We start from the raw sequence: 24,729 nt of genomic DNA, 5'->3' as shown, positions 1-24,729 counted from the left end.
GAAGTTTAACACTGTAGAAGTTCAAAGTATGCATAAAATATCTGAACCCCTTGGAATCCTTTCTAAAAGGAGAATGCTTAACACAATCCCACTCTCCTCTCAGCAGCCACAGTAATGCAACTTACACACCTACCTTCCCAGTGTTCTAATGAAACTAGGGCATTTGATGCACTCAGTGAGTAAAGAAAGCAGAATGCAAGAAAGTCAGGTGAATGCCATATAATCATAAATGACACAGATCCTACTCTGTTAATATAGTAGTTCAAAGAAGAAATACTTTAGAGAATGCTAAACATTTTTGCAAACTGATTAGTCATGCTTCAGTGGATTGCACTGTTTTTCTACTGCCTTCTCTCAGGTATAAAATCAGCACTGCTTCAAACCCAAATGTAAGTAACTGTATATCTGTACTTACCCTTCTAATAAGTCTCCGTTGTCTTGCGACATGGTCATTTGCACTGTGTAGTGAGTGTGGAAATCAGCAGCGTGAATTACCAAAAGACATCTAGCAGCAGCAGGCACTCAACACCACTTAACCAGCTCAGAATGACAGTCACACTAAGCGCAAGGCAGGGCATAGTCTGCCTGCCTGCAGAGCATGACATATTCACTGATTGGCCATTATGATACAATAAAGGGAGTTTCTGTAGTTCAGTTGTAATATCCTATGCATGAGTGACTTGGGAATCACGCCCTCTGCAGGGCTAGGCATTGCTCAGAGACTCCAGCCAGTAGGGGCAGAAGCAACTAAACAGGGATTTCTGCATTTGGGGGGGGGTGCTAATATGGGGCCACACACCTAGGGCCATCCGTCCCCGCCCCAGCACCCCTGCTGGACCCATAATGGTACAGTGGGTGTAGACACCCTCCCCCTCACCGCATGGACTTGGGAGAAAACTGCAGAGCCAGCCAAGTAGGGGCGCTGGAACAATGTTTATAATGGGCGTGCTCCGAGCCATTGAACCAAACTGTAAATCCTGGATAGAATGGAAACCACTTCAAGCCAGGGGCTGCGGCAGCGCCCCCAGCACCCCTAAGTCCAGCACCTACACTGCCAAGAAACTCCAGGCAGTAGGAGCAGAAGCAGCCAAAGGCGGGAGATCTGTTCCTTCAGCCATTGAGAGAACTTTCTAGTTTTGACTGGACTTTCTCTTCCCTGTGCTGATTGGCTGTTTGCGCCAACCCTCCCAGTCTCTTCACCTCAGCTTACAGGGGTGGCAGAAGCCTCCTAACAGCAGGGGTGTGGGGGCAGCACCGGTGCCCGAACCATGGCCCCACCCCCCCATCCTGCCTCTTCCCCCCAAGACTCCTCCTCCCTGTCGCTCACCCTTACAGCCGGTAAAAAGTGGGAGGGCTAAAAGTGAGGGGGCCATGGCCCCCGGTCCCCCCTGTTCCAGTGCCCCTGCCCTCTTATCCCATTCTCTCCTGCCATGCCCCCTTCCCATTCATGGACCTAACCTGGCGTTTGCTGCCCTCCTACTGGTCACACTGCTTGTGTGTCCTACCCCCTTCCCGCACCGCGCGTCCGTCTGGTCTATTCACATCACTGCTCTTCAGGGTAGGGACTGTGCTGTTCTGTGCCTGGGCAGTGCCGAGCACAATGGGGCCCTCTCCCTGGTCAGCCCTGAGGCCCTACTGTAACAAACATTAAACAACAACAAGCTGTGAAGCTGATGTACCCTTAGACACTACTAATGGTGGCTAGAGGGGCAGCTTAATGTTTTGATTGTATGTTTTAGCCCTCTCCCCCAGCCTTTGCCTGGAGTTTGATAAGTAAGGCTATGATTTTGTCATGGATATTTTTAGTAAAAGTCAGGGACAGGTCAGGGCTTTGGTGATTTTTTGTTTGTTTGTTTATTGCCTGTGACCTGTCCCTGACTTTTACTAAAATCATCCCTGACAAAAGGGGAGGGAGGAGGGTCCAGTACCCTGCCCCCTCCCCCTGCCTGCAGCATATGGGAACTGCAGGGTCCCCATTGCCCTGAAGGGCTGGAGCTGAAGAGAGTCCCCTCGCCACCTCTGCTGGCAGTTGGGAAGCTGTGGGGGGCCCTTCCAGCAGCTCCAGGATCCTTCTGCTGCCATTGGAGGCAGCTGGGAGCTGCTGGGGATAGGGGTGCCGGCTGCTCGCAGAGGCTGAGCAGCTGCAGTGGGGGGGACCTACCAGTGGTGGTGGCTGGAGAGCCCAGGGGTCTCCACCTGTGCCGGCAGCCAGTCAGTTGTGGGGGGTCCCGTTGCCCGCAGCTGCTGGGCTGCTGCAGGGGTCCCCTGCTGCTGGCTTCAGCAGATGTTACTGAGCATGCTCAGTACACTCTAAGTAGCAAATTCAGTCAGATAGCGGTTTATCACGCTACAGCGTGGCTGGTCAGATGTAGGGGTCCTAGATGTCATGGAAGTTGCTGGAAGTCACAGATTCCGTGACTTCCCCGATGTCCGTGACATAATCGTAGCCTTAATTATAAGCTCTCCAGGACAAGAATTGGGCCTTCCTGTGTACATTTGGACAACATCTAGCACACTATAGACCAGTGGTTCCCAAACTGGGGTTCGTGAACCCCTGGGGGTTCACAAAATGTTACAGGAGATTCTTGGGGAAAAAATTCCCTAATGGTGGACAGAGCTGTCCATAGGGATCCCGGCCAGCATGGGGCCAGCAGCCCGGAGCCCCTGGACTTCCAAGAGCTACGCAGATCAAAGCAAGCATATCTATCACACCGAGGAGATTTAAACTTCAAGACTCCTTATACGAAATGGAAAGGGAGGTGGATATTTTTTGCTGTTTTTAAAATTAAACAGGCTGCTAGTGTTGTTTTTAAATTATTAGGAAGAACAGGTTTAAGCTTTGTTGTAACGTGCGCTGTTTGCCTGGACTGTTCAAGACCTGACTGCTTGTGTAGGAGGAACACTTTGAGTTGGCTTCTTAAATCCCTTCCTGCTGTTTCACATCTGATACTCCTTGATGAAACATAGGAGCCAGAGGTGCCAGTACGGGGAGAGGGCGACGAGGGTCATATGCCCCCCCCCCCGTGTCGGCGCCACCCCCCTTTTTTTTCCGGCAGCCCCCACGAGCCCCCTGCACTTTTCTGGCGGTGCCCCACCCAGGCCTCGGGGTGCGCAGGGACTTCATCCCTGCACCGCTTTTGTCTACTGGAGCCTCTGATAGGAGCCTTGTCTTATAACAGGCTTAATTAAAAGTCATACAAGCTAAAAAAGAGAGATCTTGGAAGAGTGTTGCCAATTTTATAATGTAATAAAAATACTGTAATGATAAACAATAAGAAATAGTGTGTACTAAGTATGTCATAAAAACAAATTTTATGTTTCCAAGATCACTGCTTTTATAATTTATGCTGAGGTAAGGGAGAAAATCCCTGGAAATATTCATTTTTAGGAGGGGGTTCACGAGACTTGACATTTTAGTGAAAGGGGTTCATGGGTTGTTAAAGTTTGGGAACTACTGCTGTAGACCCTATTTGTACTACAAATAACAAATCGACCACCCATTGAAGCTTTAAAGCCAATAGATACAAGAGTATCAGTTTCTGCCATCTAGTGTTTGGTGCATGTGGCTGGGTGCCAGGATTTTTTCTGCTACCCTAGACATGACACTGAAAGGAGAAATTGCAATCTGAAAAGACCCTTTTCGAGTAACCATGTGCAGGAGTTTCAGAAAATATACTAGCAACTAGGGAGAGCTGCTAACATTTAAGACAACCTGAGCACTCTCATGCTTTAGGTCACTGGTTCTCAAACCAGGGGTACATGTACCCCTGGGGGCACACAGAGGTCTTCCAGGGAGTACATCAACTCATCTTGATATTTGCCTAGTTTTACAACAGCCTACAAAAAAGAACTAGCAAAGTCAGAACAAACTAAAATTTCATACAGACAAAATGAGAAAGACAGCAATTTTTCAGTAATAGTGTTCTGTGACACTTTTGTATTTTTATATCTGATTTTGTAAGCAAGTATCATAGAATCATAGAATATAAGGGTTGGAAGGGACCCCAGAAGGTCATCTAGTCCAACCCCCTGCTCAAAGCAGGACCAATTCCCAGTTAAATCATCCCAGCCAGGGCTTTGTCAAGCCTGACCTTAAAAACCTCTAAGGAAGGAGATTCTACCACCTCCCTAGGTAACGCATTCCAGTGTTTCACCACCCTCATAGTGAAAAAGTTTTTCCTAATATCCAATCTAAACCTCCCCCACTGCAGCTTGAGACCATTACTCCTCGTTCTGTCATCTGCTACCATTGAGAACAGTCTAGAGCCATCCTCTTTGGAACCCCCTTTCAGGTAGTTGAAAACAGCTATCAAATCCCCCCTCATTCTTCTCTTCTGCAGGCTAAACAATCCCAGCTCCCTCAGCCTCTCCTCATAACTCATGTGTTCCAGACCCCTAATCATTTTTGTTGCCCTTCGCTGGACTCTCTCCAATTTATCAACGGGTAGTGATCAATGGCTCCATGTCTAGTTGGCAGCCGGTATCAAGTGGAGTGCCCCAAGGGTCGGTCCTGGGGCCGGTTTTGTTCAATATCTTCATAAATGATCTGGAGGATAGTAGTTTAAGTGAGGTGAAACTTGGGGATACACAAGACAAATCCAACTATTGAAAGGGGTACAGTAGTCTGGAAAGGTTGAGAACTACTGCTTTAGGTTTCTACTCAGACCTAAAGCGAATACAGATTTATGTAGAATATAAATAGAAAATAGGAAAAAATCATCCCCTCTCAGCTAGTAATAGGTTCTCTCTCTTCTACTAATGCCACATTTGTATGGAGGAAAGTTATTGATTTAAAAAACACTTATTTTTCTTCATTCATGTGTTTTATATATGTACATATGCTATATTTTATTATATTAAAATGTGTGTGTATCGATACACACACTAATTATACACTGATGTATCAGAGAAAATGTCAAGAGAATATTTGAGGGGTTTAGTGAAGGTGTAATAATTCATGCCTAGGTGCTATGGCAACAAAGTCGGTGTGAATTATTACATAATAGCTAGTGTGCCTGGTTAAAATTCTTGGTACATTTGCCATCATATGGAAAGCTGTGTCAAGAGTGTGGCACAATTATTTTAATTCCTCCCTGCAGAGCTTAGCTACTATATGCAGCTTCTTTAGAATGAAGTGGCACCTTTGCTCACTGGTTTGAGCTGAGACAAGATTATGCATCCTTTTAACTGGCTTCCTATAAAGTTTCCAACTGATTTTAAGTTGACTTTGTTGGTCTTATATGGTGGAGGCTCTTGCTGTTTCTGACATGTCTTCCTCAAGCCTTGACTTGGCAAGTATCTGTGCTTTAAAACCACCTGCCTTTTACGAATTCCACTATCACAGCCTTCACTGAGCTAGCCCCTAGAGGGTGCAATTTGCTCTCTATACAGCTGTCTCAACCCCTCCCTTCCAAACATCATAACCCTTTTTTAAGGTTGGTTTTGTTTTAGTTAAAACCACCAGTACCTCCATATTTAGGACCTTCTCCTGTCCATCTTTCCTAGAATCCCCTTTCTAGTTTGCTCTATTTGTTTGCAGGTTTTAGAAGGACAATTATATTGTTAAAAGAAAAGGAGTACTTGTGGCACCTTAGAGACTAACCAATTTATTTGAGCATGAGCTTTCGTGAGCTACAGCTCACTTCAAGTGAGCTGTAGCTCACGAAAGCTCATGCTCAAATAAATTGGTTAGTCTCTAAGGTGCCACAAGTACTCCTTTTCTTTTTGCGAATACAGACTAACACGGCTGTTACTCTGAATTATATTGTTTTCATTTGTGGTTTTTATTACTTATTCATGAAATCATCATACTCTGGCTTGGGGACCTTTGCAGGTGTGCTTTACAAAAATAATTATAACACACCCTGTGATGTACTGAGCACCCTCTATTCCTATTGACTTCAGTGGGAATTGAGAATATTCAGCACCTCTGCAGAAGTGCTCAGCACATGGTTTGATTGGGCTCTTTTTGCTTAAATATCAACCTCTGAGTGCCTACAGCAGTACTGTCCATAGGTGCAACATAGAAAATAGTTTAATTATTAGTCCGCCGATATATTTTTAAATCATAGAATCATAGAATATCCGGGTTGGAAGGGAACCCTGAAGGTCATCTAGTCCAACCCCCTGCTCAAAGCAGGACCTATTCCCAGTTAAATCATCCCAGCCAGGGCTTTGTCAAGCCTGACCTTAAAAACTTCTAAGGAAGGAGATTCTACCACCTCCCTAGGTAACGCATTCCAGTGTTTCACCACCCTCTTAGTGAAAAAGTTTTTCCTAATATCCAATCTAAACCTCCCCCACTGCAACTTGAGACCATTACTCCTCATTCTGGCATCTGCTACCATTGAGAACAGTCTAGAGCCATCCTCTTTGGAACCCCCTTTCAGGTAGTTGAAAGCAGCTATCAAATCCCCCCTCATTCTTCTCTTCTGCAGGCTAAACAATCCCAGCTCCCTCAGCCTCTCCTCATAAGTCATGTGTTCTAGACCCCTAATCATTTTTGTTGCCCTTCGCTGGACTCTCTCCAATTTATCCACATCCTTCTTGAAGTGTGGGGCCCAAAACTGGACACAGTACTCCAGATGAGGCCTCACCAATGTCGAATAGAGGGGAACGATCACGTCCCTCGATCTGCTCGCTATGCCCCTACTTATACATCCCAAAATGCCATTGGCCTTCTTGGCAACAAGGGCACACTGCTGACTCATATCCAGCTTCTCGTCCACTGTCACCCCTAGGTCCTTTTCCGCAGAACTGCTGCCTAGCCATTCGATCCCTAGTCTGTAGCTGTGCATTGGGTTCTTCCGTCCTAAGTGCAGGACCCTGCACTTATCCTTATTGAACCTCATCAGATTTCTTTTGGCCCAATCCTCCAATTTGTCTAGGTCCCTCTGTATCCTGTCCCTCCCCTCCAGCGTATCTACCACTCCTCCCAGTTTAGTATCATCCGCAAATTTGCTGAGAGTGCAATCTACACCATCCTCCAGTTCATTTATGAAGATATTGAACAAAACCGGCCCCAGGACCGACCCCTAGGACACTCCACTTGACACCGGCTGCCAACTAGACATGGAGCCATTGATCACTACCTGTTGAGCCCGACAATCTAGCCAGCTTTCTACCCACCTTATAGTGCATTCATCCAGCCCATACTTCCTTAACTTGCTGACAAGAATACTGTGGGAGACCGTGTCAAAAGCTTTGCTAAAGTCAAGAAACAATACATCCACTGCTTTCCCTTCATCCACAGAACCAGTAATCTCATCATAAAAGGCGATTAGATTAGTCAGGCATGACCTTCCCTTGGTGAATCCATGCTGGCTGTTCCTGATCACTTTCCTCTCATGCAAGTGCTTCAGGATTGATTCTTTGAGGACCTGCTCCATGATTTTTCCAGGGACTGAGGTGAGGCTGACTGGCCTGTAGTTCCCAGGATCCTCCTTCTTCCCTTTTTTAAAGATTGGCACTACATTAGCCTTTTTCCAGTCATCCGGGACTTCCCCGGTTCGCCACGAGTTTTCAAAGATAATGGCCAATGGCTCTGCAATCACAGCCGCCAATTCCTTCAGCACTCTCGGATGCAACTCGTCCGGCCCCATGGACTTGTGCACGTCCAGCTTTTCTAAATAGTCCCTAACCACGTCTTTCTCCACAGAGGGCTGGCCATCTCTTCCCCATTTTGTGATGCCCAGCGCAGCAGTCTGGGAGCTGACCTTGTTAGTGAAAACAGAAGCAAAAAAAGCATTGAGTACATTAGCTTTTTCCACATCCTCTGTCACTAGGTTGCCTCCCTCATTCAGTAAGGGGCCCACACTTTCCTTGGCTTTCTTCTTGTTGCCAACATACCTGAAAAAACCCTTCTTGTTACTCTTGACATCTCTCGCTAGCTGCAGCTCCAGGTGCGATTTGGCCCTCCTGATTTCATTCCTACATGCCCAAGCAATATTTTTATACTCTTCCCTGGTCATATGTCCAACCTTCCACTTCTTGTAAGCTTCTTTTTTATGTTTAAGATCCGCTAGGATTTCACCATTAAGCCAAGCTGGTCGCCTGCCATATTTACTATTCTTTCGACTCATTGGGATGGTTTGTCCCTGTAACCTCAACAGGGATTCCTTGAAATACAGCCAGCTCTCCTGGACTCCTTTCCCCTTCAAGTTAGTCCCCCAGGGGATCCTGGCCATCCGTTCCCTGAGGGAGTCGAAGTCTGCTTTCCTGAAGTCCAGGGTCCGTATCCTGCTGCTTACCTTTCTTCCCTGCATCAGGATCCTGAACTCAACCAACTCATGGTCACTGCCTCCCAGATTCCCGTCCACTTTTGCTTCCCCCACTAATTCTACCCGGTTTGTGAGCAGCAGGTAAATGGTAAAATAAACACAGAATCAAGGTCCTTTTCATGATTAAAAATTATTCTCTTTTGGAAAAGGGAAATTTAAATCTGTTTCTTTACAGATTTTTTCATGCCACTGTGTGTATGGTACAGACTGATTCATTATTGTAAGGTTGCTACTGAGTGCTATGCTGCACACATACTTATCTGTTATTGCAAAATTACAGTTCCATCCTGGGGCACTGGTCTTCTCTCCCCCCGCAAGAAAAAAAAGTCTTGATGCTTGTATTTTGAAAAAGTTAAACACAGAAGGGGAAATCCTCACCCCACTGATTTCAACAGCCAGGATTTAACCCCAAGAATTATATTATACCTTCTGCCTCTGCAAGCAGACAAAAGGGTAGGTCTAATCTGGGCCTCCTAGTCTTTACAGTGGTCCCTTCAATGTTACCTCCAAAACATGCAGAAGTATTAAAACAATTAAATAAAAACAGGCTAAATTAGTTTAGATACTAACATATAAAAATACTCTCTCCATCATTTCAGCCCTTATATATGTAGGGGTAAGTGCTTTATATTTTAGACAGCTGCATCAAGATTCACTATAAATCCACAGTATTCGCAGAAGTCTATTTAGGTCTGAGGCCTGAATAGCTTAACTGGGGAAAATGTATTACAAGACAAACAGTCAGATGAGGTTTACCCAGAGATTCTGCAGCTCCCGATCTAGTCTGATCTCAAACTAAGCAAGGTTGGGTTAAGTTGGCACTTGGATGGGAGACATCCCCCCCGCCCCCCAGCCCCAGGGAATACAGGTGTTTCAGTAGGTGGTGCTCCTTTCTCCAAGTCAGGATTGAAATCAATGCCCTGGGATGTTGCTCAGGGGCACTAAGTTACTGGAGATGAAATCTTCTGAGTAAGATGTTAAACAGAGGTCTTGGCCATTTGCGCACACAGCGCAAGGCATATACACCAACAACAAAACACAGCGCTGGGAGAGGGATTATTTACCCCCAAAGAAACTCCCAAGTACACAACCCAGTTGGTTGGGCTGGATATTTGGGCTAGGAAATCCTGAATAAGAGGATACTGAAATTATACCCTAACACTAATCCTTTCAATAACGCTTTGGGAGGGACCCTCTCTTCCTATGTAGGGCACCAGCACAATGGGGCCCCAATCCTGACTGCAGCCTCTCCACACTGTTGGACTCAGGTTCACTTACTCAGCAGATGAGTCTAACAAATATGTATTAAGGCAAAAGACTCAGAGTAGTGATCAATTATTCACAAGTGGGAAACCCATCAGAACAATCTTGTCACAGTTTCTCCAGCACCAGGCAATACAGCTTCAACCTCCCTTTGTTACCTAAATTTAGTCCAGGTCTACACTACAAACTTACATCAGTATGTCACAGATGTGAAAAATCCACATCCCTGAGTGAGCTATACCAACCTAACCCCCACTGTAGACAGTGCTATGTCAATGGGAGAGCTTATTTGGTAGAGTAGTTAAAACATGGCTTATACTACCAACTGTTGGGTTTTGGTTTTCCAATGGGTTGGTCTGCATATTGTTTAGGGCCTTTCTTCTCCTTAAACTAAGTTTCCCCTCTGTTAATGTAGCACATGTAGTTTCAATTGTCCCAGGAGAATGCCTATACTGTGTAAGCGAAGTACAATTAAAAGTGGCATATAACTCTCATGTGCACTGGGAGAATGGACTAGCCTGAGCTAGCACACGTCTTACCATTGTTTGGGGGAAAAAACTGTAGCTCTTAACCTGATTTCCTCAGCAGTTAATACGCTTGATAAATTCCCTTCACTAGTGCTGCCAGAAAGTGACCTACTTACCCGATTACTGAGCCCTGAACATTATACTGTTGCAATCTTGGTTTCTCCTTCTGCTGTAGAGATTTAGCAGTGGGCCACAGCTAGCAGGAGGCTCAGAAATGACCAATGCAATTTTAAAAGAACACTTATTTCCAATTGTATTTTACAGTTCATCTATGGTGAGAAATGCTTCTCTCCAAAGCAAAGTGAACCCCACCAAAGGATGCAGGTTTCCTTTAAGAATTTGACTAAGCAAAAATGAATAGACTGTAACATCTCCACTGCAAAACAGAACTGTTGCAATTTGTTTTGATGCCCAAGCCACTAAAGACTGTATGTGCGATCAGTGATACTACGGATCCCCCTCCACCATGTAATTCTCAGAAATACTGCCATATATATGGCCATCACTGCCAATAATACTGGCCTCTAGCACAATAACCCTGGGCAATCACAGACAATATAGGGGATATCAGGGCACATCTCTTCCATTTAAAGATTTTTTTTTAATGGCTCACTGCTTTGAGTAATACTGTAGTGCCATAAACACAGTATGAATCAGAGACTAGTTTTTGATTTCCTCAATGCATAATGACTTTCAATCATTTGGGAAGAGTTTCTTCTCTATTTTACAAACACTCCAAAAGTGGAGTCAGATCAGAAATAACCTAATATGAACAGCCATCTCGTGACCACCAAAGAGGAGAGAGAATTAACAATCAGCCTCCACAATGGTTCTTAAAAATTACTCTTTCCTTTTTCAGCCAATTTAGAAGCTTATAAATAATTCAAGAATGAATATGCATATAAAACAAAATCATTTTTGACATATCCGGTTCCTACCAACATCTGGAGACCATTTAGTACATCTGCAGGACAGCAATATCCCTTCTGGTTCTACATAGAAAGCTGGCAATGCCCCACATTTGACATCTTTTTGTTCTGTGTTTTATACAGCATGAGCATAATGGCCTCTTGGGTCCATGACAAGAGCTGCTGGGGGCTATTATAATACAATACATTATAACAATAAATAATAATATGGCAACATGAAAGGATTTGATTCCCATGTTCCTCACCTCTTCTCTACTGAAGACACACATGTGATAAAGTTCTTCTTGGATTTAGAAGAACTTGGTCAGCAGTTGGATAATAATCTATTTGAACCCTTTGCCAGCTGTTCTAAGACTGTGGTTCTCAACCAGGGCTCCGGGGCGCCCAGGGAGGCCATGAGCAGGTTTCAGGATGGCTGCCAAGCAGAGCTAGCATTAGACTTGCTGAGGCCCAGGGTAGAAAGGCAAAGCCCCACCACATTGGACTGAAGCCCAGGGCCCCGAGCCCTGTCACCTGGGGCTCAAACTGAAGCCTGAGCAATGTAGCTTCGCGGGAGCCCCTGTGGCATGGGGCCCCAGACAATTGCCCTGCTTGTTACCCCCTAACGCCAGCTCTGGCTTTTATATGCAGAAAACCAGTTGTTGTGGCACAGGTGGGCCCTGAAGTTTTTATAACGGGGGGGGGGGGGGGGGCTCAGAAAGACAAAGGTTGAGAACCTCTGTTCAAGGAGATGCATGCTATTCTAAAACTTAGCATATCCATTTACAAAATCACACGATCTAAGCAGTATTATAACACTCTGCTAAATGATTCTTCCCAGGTTTCTGGCCTAGCTGTCCATGGGACTCCTGGATAAATAAAACAGTGAAATGTAGCAGTGTGATTCAGTGGATAGGGAACTGCATTTTAAGCCCCGAGACCTGGGTTCTGCCACTGACTTATTTACATTCTGTTGCCACATTTGGACAAGCACTTGAAAGAAAGAATAATAAATTCACTTACTTTTAAATAGCTTTGCTTCAGCAATACTCATGCCACTTGTGTGTTCCTTTTTTGTGAACGTTTGAACAATTGAGATTTTATTGGCATGAATGTTCACAGAATGCTAACTGCAATGTTACATGGGTGACTATTCCCACTAGAAATGCTTGCATGCTCATCCAGTCAAGGAAAAGAAAATACCATGTGAATTATCTGACCAACCACAAGATAACAATAGCTCAGATATCAGACACTTGCAGCAAACTGTTGAAGATCAATGCACAGAAAAAAATCGACTTCAAGCATTGTTATACAATGAATTCATTCCAGAAAACTACAATCTGCTCATGGATATTCTGTGAGGAGGAAGAAACTATATATGTTGGGTAAATTATTCATTGTAAACCATTTACTCAGCACTAATGATTAACAAGTTCTAACAGCTCCTTCTTCCTTTAATTGAAACCAACAATGGCCCTTTTCACCAGAAAGATGCAATCTTTGTGTAGGCAAAACTCCTTGGACTGAGATGGATGAAATTAGAGGTTTTCTAACAATAAATTGGTTATTGGAATAAATATTGATTAGTTGATCATAACATACATACGGTACATTTCTTACAGGTGCATTTGTAAAATTTGGTTTACATTGGAGTTAGTTTTTAATACTTGTTCTTTTGGGGTTTGTGTGTTTTGTGACAATTAGTTGCATTTTCTTGTAGTTTCCTATTGAGCAGCATGTTTTTAATTCCATTTTAATTAAATTTGTACAAATAAGTTTCAAAATAAATTGCTCAATGATCAGATGTATTGGAAATGGAAAACAAAACATTAATTGTGTATAAGTTTCTGTACAGTTCTGTGTACCTCTACAGCACTAAAATAAATAAGAATAATACAAAATATTCTGACACACTGAATGATTGCTTGTGCCTTTAACCAGTTGTTTTTGGGTTGTTGTTTTTTTAAAGTCACAGAATCAAAGAAATGCAGGACTAGAAGGAACTTTGAGAGGTCATCTAGTCCAGCCCCCTGTGCTGAAGCTGGACCAAGTATACCTAAACCATCCCCGACAGCCGTTTATGTGACCTGTTCTTAAAAACCTCAAATGACAGGGATTCCACAACCTCCCTTGGACATCTATTCCAGTGCTTAAATATCCTTAGAGTCAGAAAGATTTTCCTAATATTTAACTAAATCTCCCTTGCTGCAAAGTAAGCCTATTACTTCGTGTCCTACCTTCAGAAGGACATAGAGAACACTGTCCTCTTTATAACAACCCTTAACATATTTGAAAACTTATGAGGCTACTCTTCAGTCTTTTTTTCTCAAAATTAAACATGCCCAGTTTTTATCCTTTCCTCACAAATCAGGTTTTCTAAATCTTTTATCATTTTTGTTTCTCTCCTGTGGACTCACTCCAGTTTGTCCACATCTTTCCTAAAGTGTGGAACCCAGAATTGGACACAGTACTCCAGCTAAGGCTTCACCAGTGCCAAGTAAGACAGTACATCTACTATCTGTGTAATACACCCCAGAATGACATAAACCTTTCTCACAACTGCATCACTGTGTTGACTCATTCAATTTGCGATCTATTACAACCTCCAGATCCTTTTCAGAATACTACCCTCTAGCCAATTATTCTCAATTTTGTAGTTGTGCATTTAATTTTTGCTTCCTAAGTTAGTACTTTGCACTTGCCTTTATTGAATTTGATTTTGTTGAATTCAGACCAATTCTCCAATTTGTCAAGTTTATTTTGAATTCTAATCCTGTTCTCCAAAGTGCTTGCAACCCTTCCTATTGTTTCATCTGAAAATGTATAAGCACACTCTCCACTCCATTATCCAAGTCATTAATGAAAATATTGAGTAGTATCAGACCCTGGACAGATCTCTGCAGGACCTCACTAGATACTTTGACTGTGAACCATTGATAACTACTCTTTGAGTATGGGTTTTTAACTAGCTGTACACCCACCTTATGGTAATTGAATCTAGACCACATTTCCCGAGCATGCGTGGGAGAATGTCACGTAGGGCTGTGTCAGACACCTTATTAAAATCTAGATTTAGCACAACAACAGTTTCCCTTCTATCCTCAAGGCCAGTAACTCTGTCAAAGGAGGAAGATAGGTTGGTTTGGTACGATTTGTTCTTGAGAAATCCATACTGGCAATTCCTTATAACTAGGGCCCTACCAAATTCATGGCCATGAAAAATGCATCATGGACTCTGAAGTCTGGTCTCCCACCATGAAATCTGGTCTTTTGTGTGCTTTTACCCTATACTATACAGATTTCATGGGGAGACCAGCATTTCTCAAATTGGGGGGTCCTGACCCAAAAGGGAGTTGCAGGGGGGTCACAAGGTTATTTTAGGGAAGTCATAGTATTGCCATGCTTACTTCTGCCCTGCCTTCAGAACTGGGTGGCCAGAGAACGGCAGCTCTTGGCTGGGTGCCCAGCTCTGAAGGCAGCGCTCCGCCAGCAGAAGCAAGGTGGTAATACCACACCAGGCCACCCTTACTTTTGCGCTGCTGCCTTCAAAGCTGGGCGGCTGGAGAGTGACGGCTGCTGACTGAGGGCCCAGCTCTGCAGGGAGCAGCGCAGAAGTAAGGATGGCACTACCATACCATGCCATGCGTACCTGTGCACTCCTGCTGGCGGCCGCTCTGCCTTCAGAGCTGGGATCCCGGCCACCAGCCGCCGCTCTCCGGCCGCCACAACCAGCAGCAGGGCACAGGTACGTGTAGCAGTACCACCTCCCCACCCCGGAACAATAACCTTGTGACCCCCTCACAACTCCTTTTTGGTCAGGACACCTACAATTACAACACCGTCAAGTTTCAGATTTAAATAGCTGAAATCATGACATTTAATTTTTTTTAAATCTTGCGACCGTGAAATTGACCAAAATGGACCATGAATTTGGTAGGGCCCTACTTATAACCCTATTATCCTTTAGGCACTTACAATTCGATAGTTTAATAATTTGTTCCAGAAGCTTTCCAGGTACCAAAGGTAGGCTGACTGGTCTACAGTTCCCCGGGTCCTCTTTGTTCCCTTTTTTAAAGACAGGTACTATGTTTGGACTTCTGCAGTCCTCTGGGACCTTACTTGTGCTCCATGAGTTCTCAAAATAATTGCTAATATTTCTGAGACTGCTTCAGCTAGTTCCTAAAGTACCCTAAGATGAAATTCATCAGGCCCTGCTGACTTGAATACATCTAACTAAATATTCTTTAACCTGTTCTTTCCCTTTGTGAGTTTGCATGCCTTCCCCCTTGTTGTTAATATTAATTGTGTTAAGTATCTGCTCACAATTATCCTTTTCAGTGAAAACTGAAAGAAATTAGGCATTAAACACCTCAGCCTTCTTATGTTGTCTGTTATTACTAATTAGTCCCCTTTCCCTGCTAAGTAGAGGACCTGAACTTCCTTTCATCTTTCTCTTGCTGGCATGCTACTGGTATCAGATGGGGAGCAAAAAAAACCCTAAAATTGGGTGTCCTTGCTAGACCCCAGAGGGTGAATAAATGTGCAGTTGCCCCCAACTGAGACATAATACATTATGTAATTTTCAATGACTTACAGTATGAAAATCCAAGTATCCAGGGTACTTAACATATGTTAGATCAGAGTATGAAAGTCAGGTCCAGTAGCTACAGGAAGGAAACAAGAATTGAGTATACTAGATGTACTGAAAGCGTCAGCAGCTGAGTCAGTGTGATTTCTGGCACATTATTCCTTGTCTCCCAAAATTTAAACAAAATTACCTGATGCTTCTGAATAAACATTCCTTCTTGTGCCCAAAATTTACTCTCCAACAAATGCCTGTGTAACGTGGTCACAACCACATTGAGCCATTACCACATTAATCAATCTTCATTATGTAACAGCCTTCCAAAATCATCATGAAAATGTATTAGCCCAGGCATAAAATCCACTCATCTACCCTTAAAAATGGGGAATAAAAGAAAAAAAACAACCTCCATGACATTTTAGTAGCCTGTTACAAAAATTCTTGTCCAGGAGAATATGCCAGTACAATTGTGCAAGGCTGTTATAAACACATTAAAACACTCAGCGTTTTTGGCTCCTCACAATGGTTCTATAGGAAGCGTAAATTTGCTAATCACTCAGTCACTCTTGGTCCTTGCCAGCAACTCTAACCAACATTAATGGAAGTTCCGTGGCAGATACTTATGCTCTAAAATCCAGGAAACACTTTCTGCCATGGTTTTTCTAGATCAATTTAAATCTTGTATTGAAGTTATTCTCTCAGTTTGCACATATAAATCCTACTAAGCCCAATGCAAGTTACTTATGTGTGGCAAGAGGTAAAAAAATATATCAAGTCTGTAGATGCACTCTGAAACCACTTTATAAAACATCAGATTCTAGGCTACTATGTACCGCAGACTGATCTTTTATCAGTAAATGTCTTCCTTGTCTGCTAAAGGACAATAGCTTTAAGTTTGTTACATTGACTTTGATTGTACAACAAATTGTTTATTTCAAGAATCTTCATATTATGTGGGGAGTCTATTCTCAGAGGTAAATAAGATATGCTAACTTTTAGACTGGAGCATATAAGATTCCAGATCCTAGCTAATTATTTAAACACAGATTCACTTGTTAACCAAAGTACCACCCCCCCAACACACACACACTAGAATTTAATAATTTACTTTAAAAAAAAAGAGAGAAAATATTGAACTGTGCAACAGTAAGAGACAATGTTATACTACTAAGGTATGACAAATCTACTCAAACAAAAGCTCAAAAATAAGGCCTGGAACCTGGAAACAGTTACACATTGTAAGTAGTACCACAGATTTCAATTATACTATTCACTTGAGTCAAGTTAAATTTACATTTAACTGTTGCAGGACCAGGGGCTAAGTAAGTCCTTTATTTGAATGGTCTACGCTAAAGTGACCAGGGGTCCCGATTTTATAGGGACAGTCCCGATTTTGGGGTCTTTTTCTTATATAGGCTCCTATTACCCCCCACCCCGTCCCGATTTTTCGCACTTGCTGTCTGGTCACCCTCATCTACACAGAAAAACCTCATTAGAGCAAAACAAAAAGGAGCAGATGATAAACACTTAGTACTGAAATAGCACCTTTTACAGACTGGGAGAGGGAAGAACTTGCTCAAAGTTCACAAAAATCAGCATGCCAGGTGGAAATAAACCCCAGGATCTGACTCCCATGTCCCTGCTGGAGTAATTAGATCAGGCAGCTTAAAAGGCATCAGAGTTCTTAAACTGAGTTAAAACAATTAAAAGATCACATGAGCTTGATTTCCTTGTTAGCCCAAAATAGGGACTCCTCATCTCATGGAGTTTTATTATTATTTAAACTGATGGCATCTCAGGCCAGCTCAAGAGTGGAAAATACATCTGATCTCAAATCCGTCTTCTCTGAGGGAGCAGGAACTAGATGTCAAAATGTAAGAACACAACACCAGCTGGGAATAAGCAAGGATTGTTCATCCATCAAACACACCGTCTCCATTTCCCCTGACCTTAAGATACCATAACCCACCTTCAAAATTAAATGACTATATGGCACAGGTTTCCTTTACAAAAGAGTGCCCGAGAAAACCGGAATGGCTCGCAGGTGCCCTCAAGCCACCATGTCATGAGAAATGGTTTTCAAAATCCGGACTGAAAACGCTTTAAAACGTTTAGGACAACACAGTATCCTTCTCCCCAGAGACAGCACGAGGTGTTTCCATGGATTGGGGGTGGGTGGATGGAGCTACCTGTTGCACACAAGCTACAAGAACAAGCCCAGCAAGCTGCCCGCGCCCCCCCGACCAGCTTTGCCTTCTGAGGCCCAACGCCAAGACTCCAGTGACACACCTGTGGCCAGGCCCGTGGGCCCAGCGTCTCCAGGTGCCCCAGCCCAGCCGTGCACCCCCGGCACCCCGGGGCAGCGGGTCGCTGCCACGGCGCAGACCTGGGGTCGCCTTTCCGGCTGCCGGGTCTCCGGGCGGCTCGGAAGTCCGCGGCAGGGGCCGGTTGCCCTGACTCCAGCGGTGCTCCGGCAGCGGGCAAGGCTCGGGCTGAGGCAGCAGCCGCCTCCTGGTGGGCGCCAGCCAGAGCAGGCGGCGGCCGCAGGTCGGGCTCGGCCCTGGGCCGGGCCGCCCCTGCAGGTTATCGGCGGCCCCTGCGCATCGCTGGGGCTGAAGAGGGCCCAGCTCGCTCGTGGCGGCTGTCGAGGGGAAACCCTTCCCGCCCCTGAGGCCCCTGGCCCGCCGCGCGCCCACACCGCAGAAAGCGGGGTGCAGGCCTGGCCCAGGGGAACCCCGCCAGGGCAGAGAGCGGACATGACTGCTCCCGGAAGGTAATTGTGAAGGAGGAGCCCAGCTGACTGTACCAGCACAGGGGTGCACAGGGCGGGTTTCACGAGCACCGTGCAAGTTAGGTGCAGCCTGCTGCCAAATTAATAATGCAGAATTAAACTTGCTTGCTAGATGTTAGGTCTTTTGTCTGTAGTATGGGGGTGTGTGGCTCGGGTGCTGTTTAATTCCCTGCGCCCCCAGGATCCCTTCCACATTCAAAGGTCAGGTCCATTAAATTAAAGAGGGCAGAAGAGTAAGGGTTCTGTTCACCAAGGAAGCAGTGCCCCCCTGGATTTTATTTCTCCCTCTTACTTGACAAGTAAGAAAGTGGAGGTAAGAGCAGTAGAAGAACTAGGGCGGGGGAAGAGTTCATGAGGTGCATGTTTGAAAACTGGTGCTGTATGTGAAAGAGAACAGAGTCAAAAAAAGTCATCTTAAATTAATTAAAGTGTACCATGGAATTGCTATCCATAGAGATTCTATGCTTGAATAATAATACAAGAGTAGCAACATACTACCAGCCTTCTGACCAGAATGGTGATCATGAGTGTGACATGCTCAGGGAGAGTAAAGAGGTTATAAAAATAGAAAACAATAATAATAATAAAAAGAAAAGGAGTACTAGTGGCACCTTAGAGACTAACCAGTTTATTTGAGCACAAGCTTTCGTGAGCTACAGCTCACCTCATCGATTAGTCACAAGAGTGGACTGCCTGAAAGCTGCATGGAAACATTTCAAAAACACCCATAATAGACAGGTTTCAGAGTAACAGCCGTGTTAGTCTGTATTTGCAAAAAGAAAAGGAGTACTTATGGCACCTCAGAGACTAACAAATTTATTTGAGCATAAGCTTTCGTGAGCTACAGCTCACTTCATCGGATGTATTCAGTGGAAAATACAGTGGGGAGATTTATACACATAGAGAACAGGAAACAATGGGTGTTACCATACACACTGTAAGGAGAGTCATCACTTAAGGTGAGCTATTACCAGCAGGAGAGCGGGGGGGAAAAACAAGCTCTCATCCCCTAATGCCCCTACTCCACTGGTGCTACATTGATGACATCTTCATCATCTGGACCCATGGAAAAGAAGCTCTTGAGGAATTCCACCATGATTTCAACAATTTCCATCCCACCGTCAACCTCAGCCTGGTCCAGTCCACACAAGAGATCCACTTCCTGGACACTGTGGTGCTAATAAACAATGGTCACATAAACACCACCCTATACCGGAAACCTACTGACCACTATGCCTACCTACATGCCTCCAGCTTTCATCCAGACCACACCACACGATCCATTGTCTACAGCCAAGCTCTGCGATACAACCGCATTTTCTCCAACCCCTCAGACAGAGACAAACACCTACAAGATCTCTATCAAGCATTCTTACAACTACAATACCCACCTGCGGAAGTGAAGAAACAGATGGACAGAGCCAGAAGAGTACCCAGAAGTCACCTACTACAGGACAGGCCCAACAAAGAAAATAACAGAACGCCACTAGCCGTCACCTTCAGCCCCCAACTAAAACCTCTCCAATGCATTATCAAGGATCTACAACCTATCCTGAAGGACGACCCATCACTCTCACACATCTTGGGAGACAGGCCAGTCCATGCTTACAGACAGCCCCCCAACCTGAAGCAAATACTCACCAGCAACCACACACCACACAACAGAACCACTAACCCAGTAACCTATCCTTGCAACAAAGCCCGTTGCCAACTGTGCCCACATATCTATTCAGGGGACACCATCACAGGGCCTAATCACATCAGCCACACTATCAGAGGCTCGTTCACCTGCACATCTACCAATGTGATCTAGGCCATCATGTGCCAGTAATGCCCCCTGCCATGTACATTGGCCAAACTGGACAGTCTCTATGTAAAAGAATAAATGGACACAAATCAGACGTCAAGAATTATAACATTCATAAACCAGTCGGAGAACACTTCAATCTCTCTGGTCACTCGATTACAGACCTAAAAGTGGCAATACTTCAACAAAAAAACTTCAAAAACAGACTCCAACGAGAGACTGCTGAATTGGAATTAATTTGCAAACTGGATACAATAAACTTCGGCTTGAATGGAGAGAGTGGATGTGTCATTACACAAAGTAAACTATTTCACCATGTTTATTCCCCCCCCTCCACCCCCCACTGTTCCTCAGACGTTCTTGTCAACTGCTGGAAATGGCCCACCTTGATTATCACTACAAAAGGTCCCCCCACCCCCGCTTTCCTGCTGGTAATAGCTCACCTTAAGTGACCACTCTCGTTACCATTGTTTTATGTTCTCTATGTATATAATCTCCCCACTGTATTTTCCACTGAATGCATCCGATGAAGTGAGCTGTAGCTCACGAAAGCTTATGCTCAAATAAATTGGTTAGTCTCTAAGGTGCCACAAGTCCTCCTTTTCTTTTTGCAAACAATGAGTGTGGCGACTGGACAATCAAGGTGCTAAAAGAGCATGCAAGAAAGACAAGGCCATTGTGAAAAAGCTAAATGAATTCTTTGCATTAGTCTTCATTGGAAAGGATATGACCACACCTGAGCTATCCTTTTCAGGTGACAAGTCTGAGGAACTGTCCCCAGATTGATGCGTTGATTGTAATGACAATTTTTTAAAAAAGCTACAGAGGTGATCATGGCAACTAAAGGCCAGTAAGCCTAACTTCAGTACCAGGCAAACTGGCTGAAACTATAGTAAAGAACAGAATTATTGGACACATAGATGAACACAATATGTTGTGTACACCGCTTTTGTAAAGGGAAATCATGCTTCACCAATTAGCATTCATTGAGAGGGACAAATACGTGGAAAAGAGCGAACCAGTGGATATAGTATACTTGGACTTTCAGAAAGCCTTTGACAAGGACTCTCACCAAAGACTCTTAAGCAAAGTAAGCGGTCAAAGGATAAGAGGGAAGGTCTTCTCATGGATCAATAACTGGTTAAAAAAAAGACAGGAAACAAAGGGTAAGAATAAATGGTCAGTTTTGAGAATGGAGAAAGGTAAATAGTGGGGTTCCCCAAGGATTTATACTGGGATTGATATGGATTAAACACATTCATAAGTGATCTGAAAAAGGGGTAAACATTGAGGTGGCAAAATTTGCAGATGATACAAAATTACTTAAAATAGAAAAGTCCAAAGCAGATTGCAAAAAGTTACAAAGGAATCTCACAAAACTGGGTGACTGGGCAAAAAAATGTCAGACGAAATTCAATGTGGATAAATACAAAGTAATACACATTGGAAAACATAATTCCTGCAATAGATACAAAATTATGGGTTCTAAATTAGCTGTTACTGCTCAAGAATGAGATCTTGGAGTCATTGGTGTTAGTTCTCTGAAAACATCTGCTCAATGTTCAATGACAGTCAAAAAAAAGCTAACAATGTTAGGAAGGGATAGAAAAATCAGACAGTAAATATCATAATACCACTATATAAATCCATGGTACTCCCACACCTTGAATACTGCGTGCAGTTCTGGTCACCCCATCTCAAAAAAAAAAAATATTAGAACTGGGGAAAGTACAGAGAAGGGCAACAAAAATTATTAGGGAGTATGGAACAGCTTCCACATGGGGAGAGATTAAAAAGACTGGGACTGTTCAGCGTGGAAAAGAAATTACTAAGGGATGTCTGATGGAGGTCTATAAAATCATGAATGGTATGGAGAAAATTAGTAAGGAAGTGTTATTTACCCCTTCACATGACACAAGAACCAAGGATCACCTGATGAAATTAATAGGCAGAAGATTTAAAACAAACAAGCAAACGGAAGTGCTTCTTTACACAACACACAGTCAGCCTGTTGCCAGGGAACGTTGTGTAGACATAAGCATAACTGGGTTCACAAAAGAATTAGATAAGTTCATAGGTTTGAATTTAACCCAGGTGGTTTTTCAGTAAAAGTTATTACCAGAGATAGGCCCAAACCAAATTTACTCATCCAAAACTCCTTTGAATTTTGGGGTTCAAATACCTACATTTTGCACAGGGATTGTATGATTTGTAAATGGCCAAGCCAAAACCTCACATAGAAAAAGCCCTGAACGGCAGGGTGTATGGAATCTAGATCCAAATTTTGAAGCTTTGACTATCTCTACACCTTTCAGAATACACCGAATATTTAAGAATTAGGAAGGGTTAATAGTAATGAAAATTGAGATATTTGTGCCTTTGAAAATCTCTCTCTGCATAGCTAACCCTATACATACCAAGTTTCTTGTTATACATTCACATCTGGAGGAAGACTGTACATTTAGTCTATGGTAAATCTAAAGTGCTTTTCATCTTGGGTCTGTCTATGTATTTAAAATACATCACCCACAAAGTTGGATGCTTGACAGTGCTGAAAGAGTAAGTATAAATCCAGGCTAATCCACAAGGGTGAGAGAATCTGAGTAAGTGAGGAAATTGTGTCCCTCTAATGGTTTAGGCCAGGGGTTCTCAAACTAGGTGTCAGAACCCCTCAGGGGGGTCACAAGGTTATTACATGGAGGGGGGGGGGTCGCAAGCTTGTCAGCCTCTACCCCAAACCCTGCTTTTTCCTCCAGCATTTATAATGGTGTTAAATATATTAAAAAGTAAAGGAGTACTTGTGGCACCTTAGAGACTAACCAATTTATTTGAGCATAAGCTTTCGTGAGCCACAGCTCACTTCATCGGATGCATACTGTGGAAAGTGTAGAAGATCTTTTTATACACACAAAGCATATCACCACCATCCTGGCCACTTTGGATGGAGAAGCCCTCTACACCAACATTCCACACAAAGATGGACTATAAGCCGTCAAGAACACTATCCCCGATAATGTCACGGCTAACCTGGTGGCTGAACTCTGACTTTGTCCTTACCCATAACTATTTTACATTTGGGGACAATGTATACCTTCAGATCAGCAGCACTGCTATGGGTACCCGCATGGCCCCACAGTATGCCAACATTTTTATGGCTGACTTAGAACAACGCTTCCTCAGCTCTCGTCCCCTAACGCCCCTACTCTACTTGCTCTATACTGATGACATCATCATCTGGACCCATGGAAAAGAAGCCCTTGAGGGATTCCATCATGATTTCAACAATTTCCATCCCACCATCAACCTCAGCCTGGTCCAGTCCACACAAGAGATCCACTTCCTGGACACTACAGTGCTAATAAACGATGGTCACATAAACACCACCCTATACCGGAAACCTACTGACCACTATGCCTACCTACATGCCTCCAGCTTTCATCCAGACCACACCACACGATCCATTGTCTACAGCCAAGCTCTGCGATGCAACCGCATTTGCTCCAACCCTTCAGACAGAGACAAACACCTACAAGATCTCTATCAAGCATTCTTACAACTACAATACCCACCTGCTGAAGTGAAGAAACAGATTGATAGAGCCAGAAGAATTCCCAGAAGTCACCTACTACAGGACAGGCCTAACAAAGAAAATAACAGAACGCCACCAGCCGTCACCTTCAGCCCCCAACTAAAACCCCTCCAACGCATTATTAAGGATCTACAACCTATCCTGAAGGATGACCCAATACTCTCACAAATCTTGGGAGACAGGCCAGTCCTTGCCTACAGACAGCCCCCCAACCTGAAGCAAATACTCACCAGCAACCACATACCACACAACAGAACCACTAACCCAGTAACCTATCCTTGCAACAAAGCCCGTTGCCAACTGTGCCCACATATCTATTCAGGGGACACCATCACAGGGCCTAATCACATCAGCCACACCATCAGAGGCTCGTTCACCTGCACATCCACCAATGTGATATATGCCATCATGTGCCAGCAATGCCCCTCTGCCATGTACATTGGTCAAACTGGACAGTCTCTACGTAAAAGAATAAATGGACACAAATCAGATGTCAAGAACTATAACATTCATAAACCAGTTGGAGAACACTTCAATCTCTCTGGTCACGCGATTACAGACATGAAAGTTGCGATATTACAACAAAAAAACTTCAAATCCAGACTCCAGCAAGAGACTGTTGAATTGGAATTCATTTGCAAATTGGATACAATTAACTGAGGCTTGAATAGAGACTGGGAGTGGCTAAGTCATTATGCAAGATAACCTATTTCCCCTTGTTTTTTCCTACCCCGACGTTCTTGTTAAACCCTGGATTTGTGCTGGAAATGGCCCACCTTGATTATCATACACATTGTAAGGAGAGTGATCACTTTAGATAAGCTATTACCAGCAGGAGAGTGAGGTGGGGGGAGGTATTTTTTCATGCTTTGTGTGTATAAAAAGATCTTCTACACTTTCCACAGTATGCATCCGATGAAGTGAGCTGTGGCTCACGAAAGCTTATGCTCAAATAAATTGGTTAGTCTCTAAGGTGC

General features: G+C 44.0%; 1 protein-coding gene across 3 annotated transcripts in view; it reads right to left on the bottom strand.

Annotated features, from left to right (window-relative positions):
- The window catches only part of TTC39A (tetratricopeptide repeat domain 39A), a 90,069-nt gene extending 72,138 nt beyond the window's left edge, over nucleotides 1–17,931 (bottom strand). Inside the window, exon 1 of one of the 3 annotated variants that reach the window (XM_075131857.1) lies at nucleotides 17,855–17,931. Coding sequence is in view for 2 of the 3 variants with exons in the window: in XM_048860214.2 (XP_048716171.1) it covers nucleotides 416–453 (38 nt within the window). In the remaining variant the exon portion in view is untranslated. Of the gene's footprint in view, nucleotides 1–415; nucleotides 610–15,574; nucleotides 15,647–17,854 lie in introns of those variants that run through there. The other 2 variants (XM_075131856.1, XM_048860214.2) reach the window with 2 other exon arrangements.
- Between the last annotated feature and the right edge of the window lie 6,798 nt (nucleotides 17,932–24,729).

Source organism: Caretta caretta, chromosome 8 (assembly GCF_965140235.1).
Source record: "Caretta caretta isolate rCarCar2 chromosome 8, rCarCar1.hap1, whole genome shotgun sequence".
In the NCBI taxonomy this organism is placed as follows: Eukaryota; Metazoa; Chordata; order Testudines; family Cheloniidae; genus Caretta; species Caretta caretta.
Note: the sequence above shows the minus strand (reverse complement) of the source record. Positions and strands in the feature narration are given on the sequence as shown.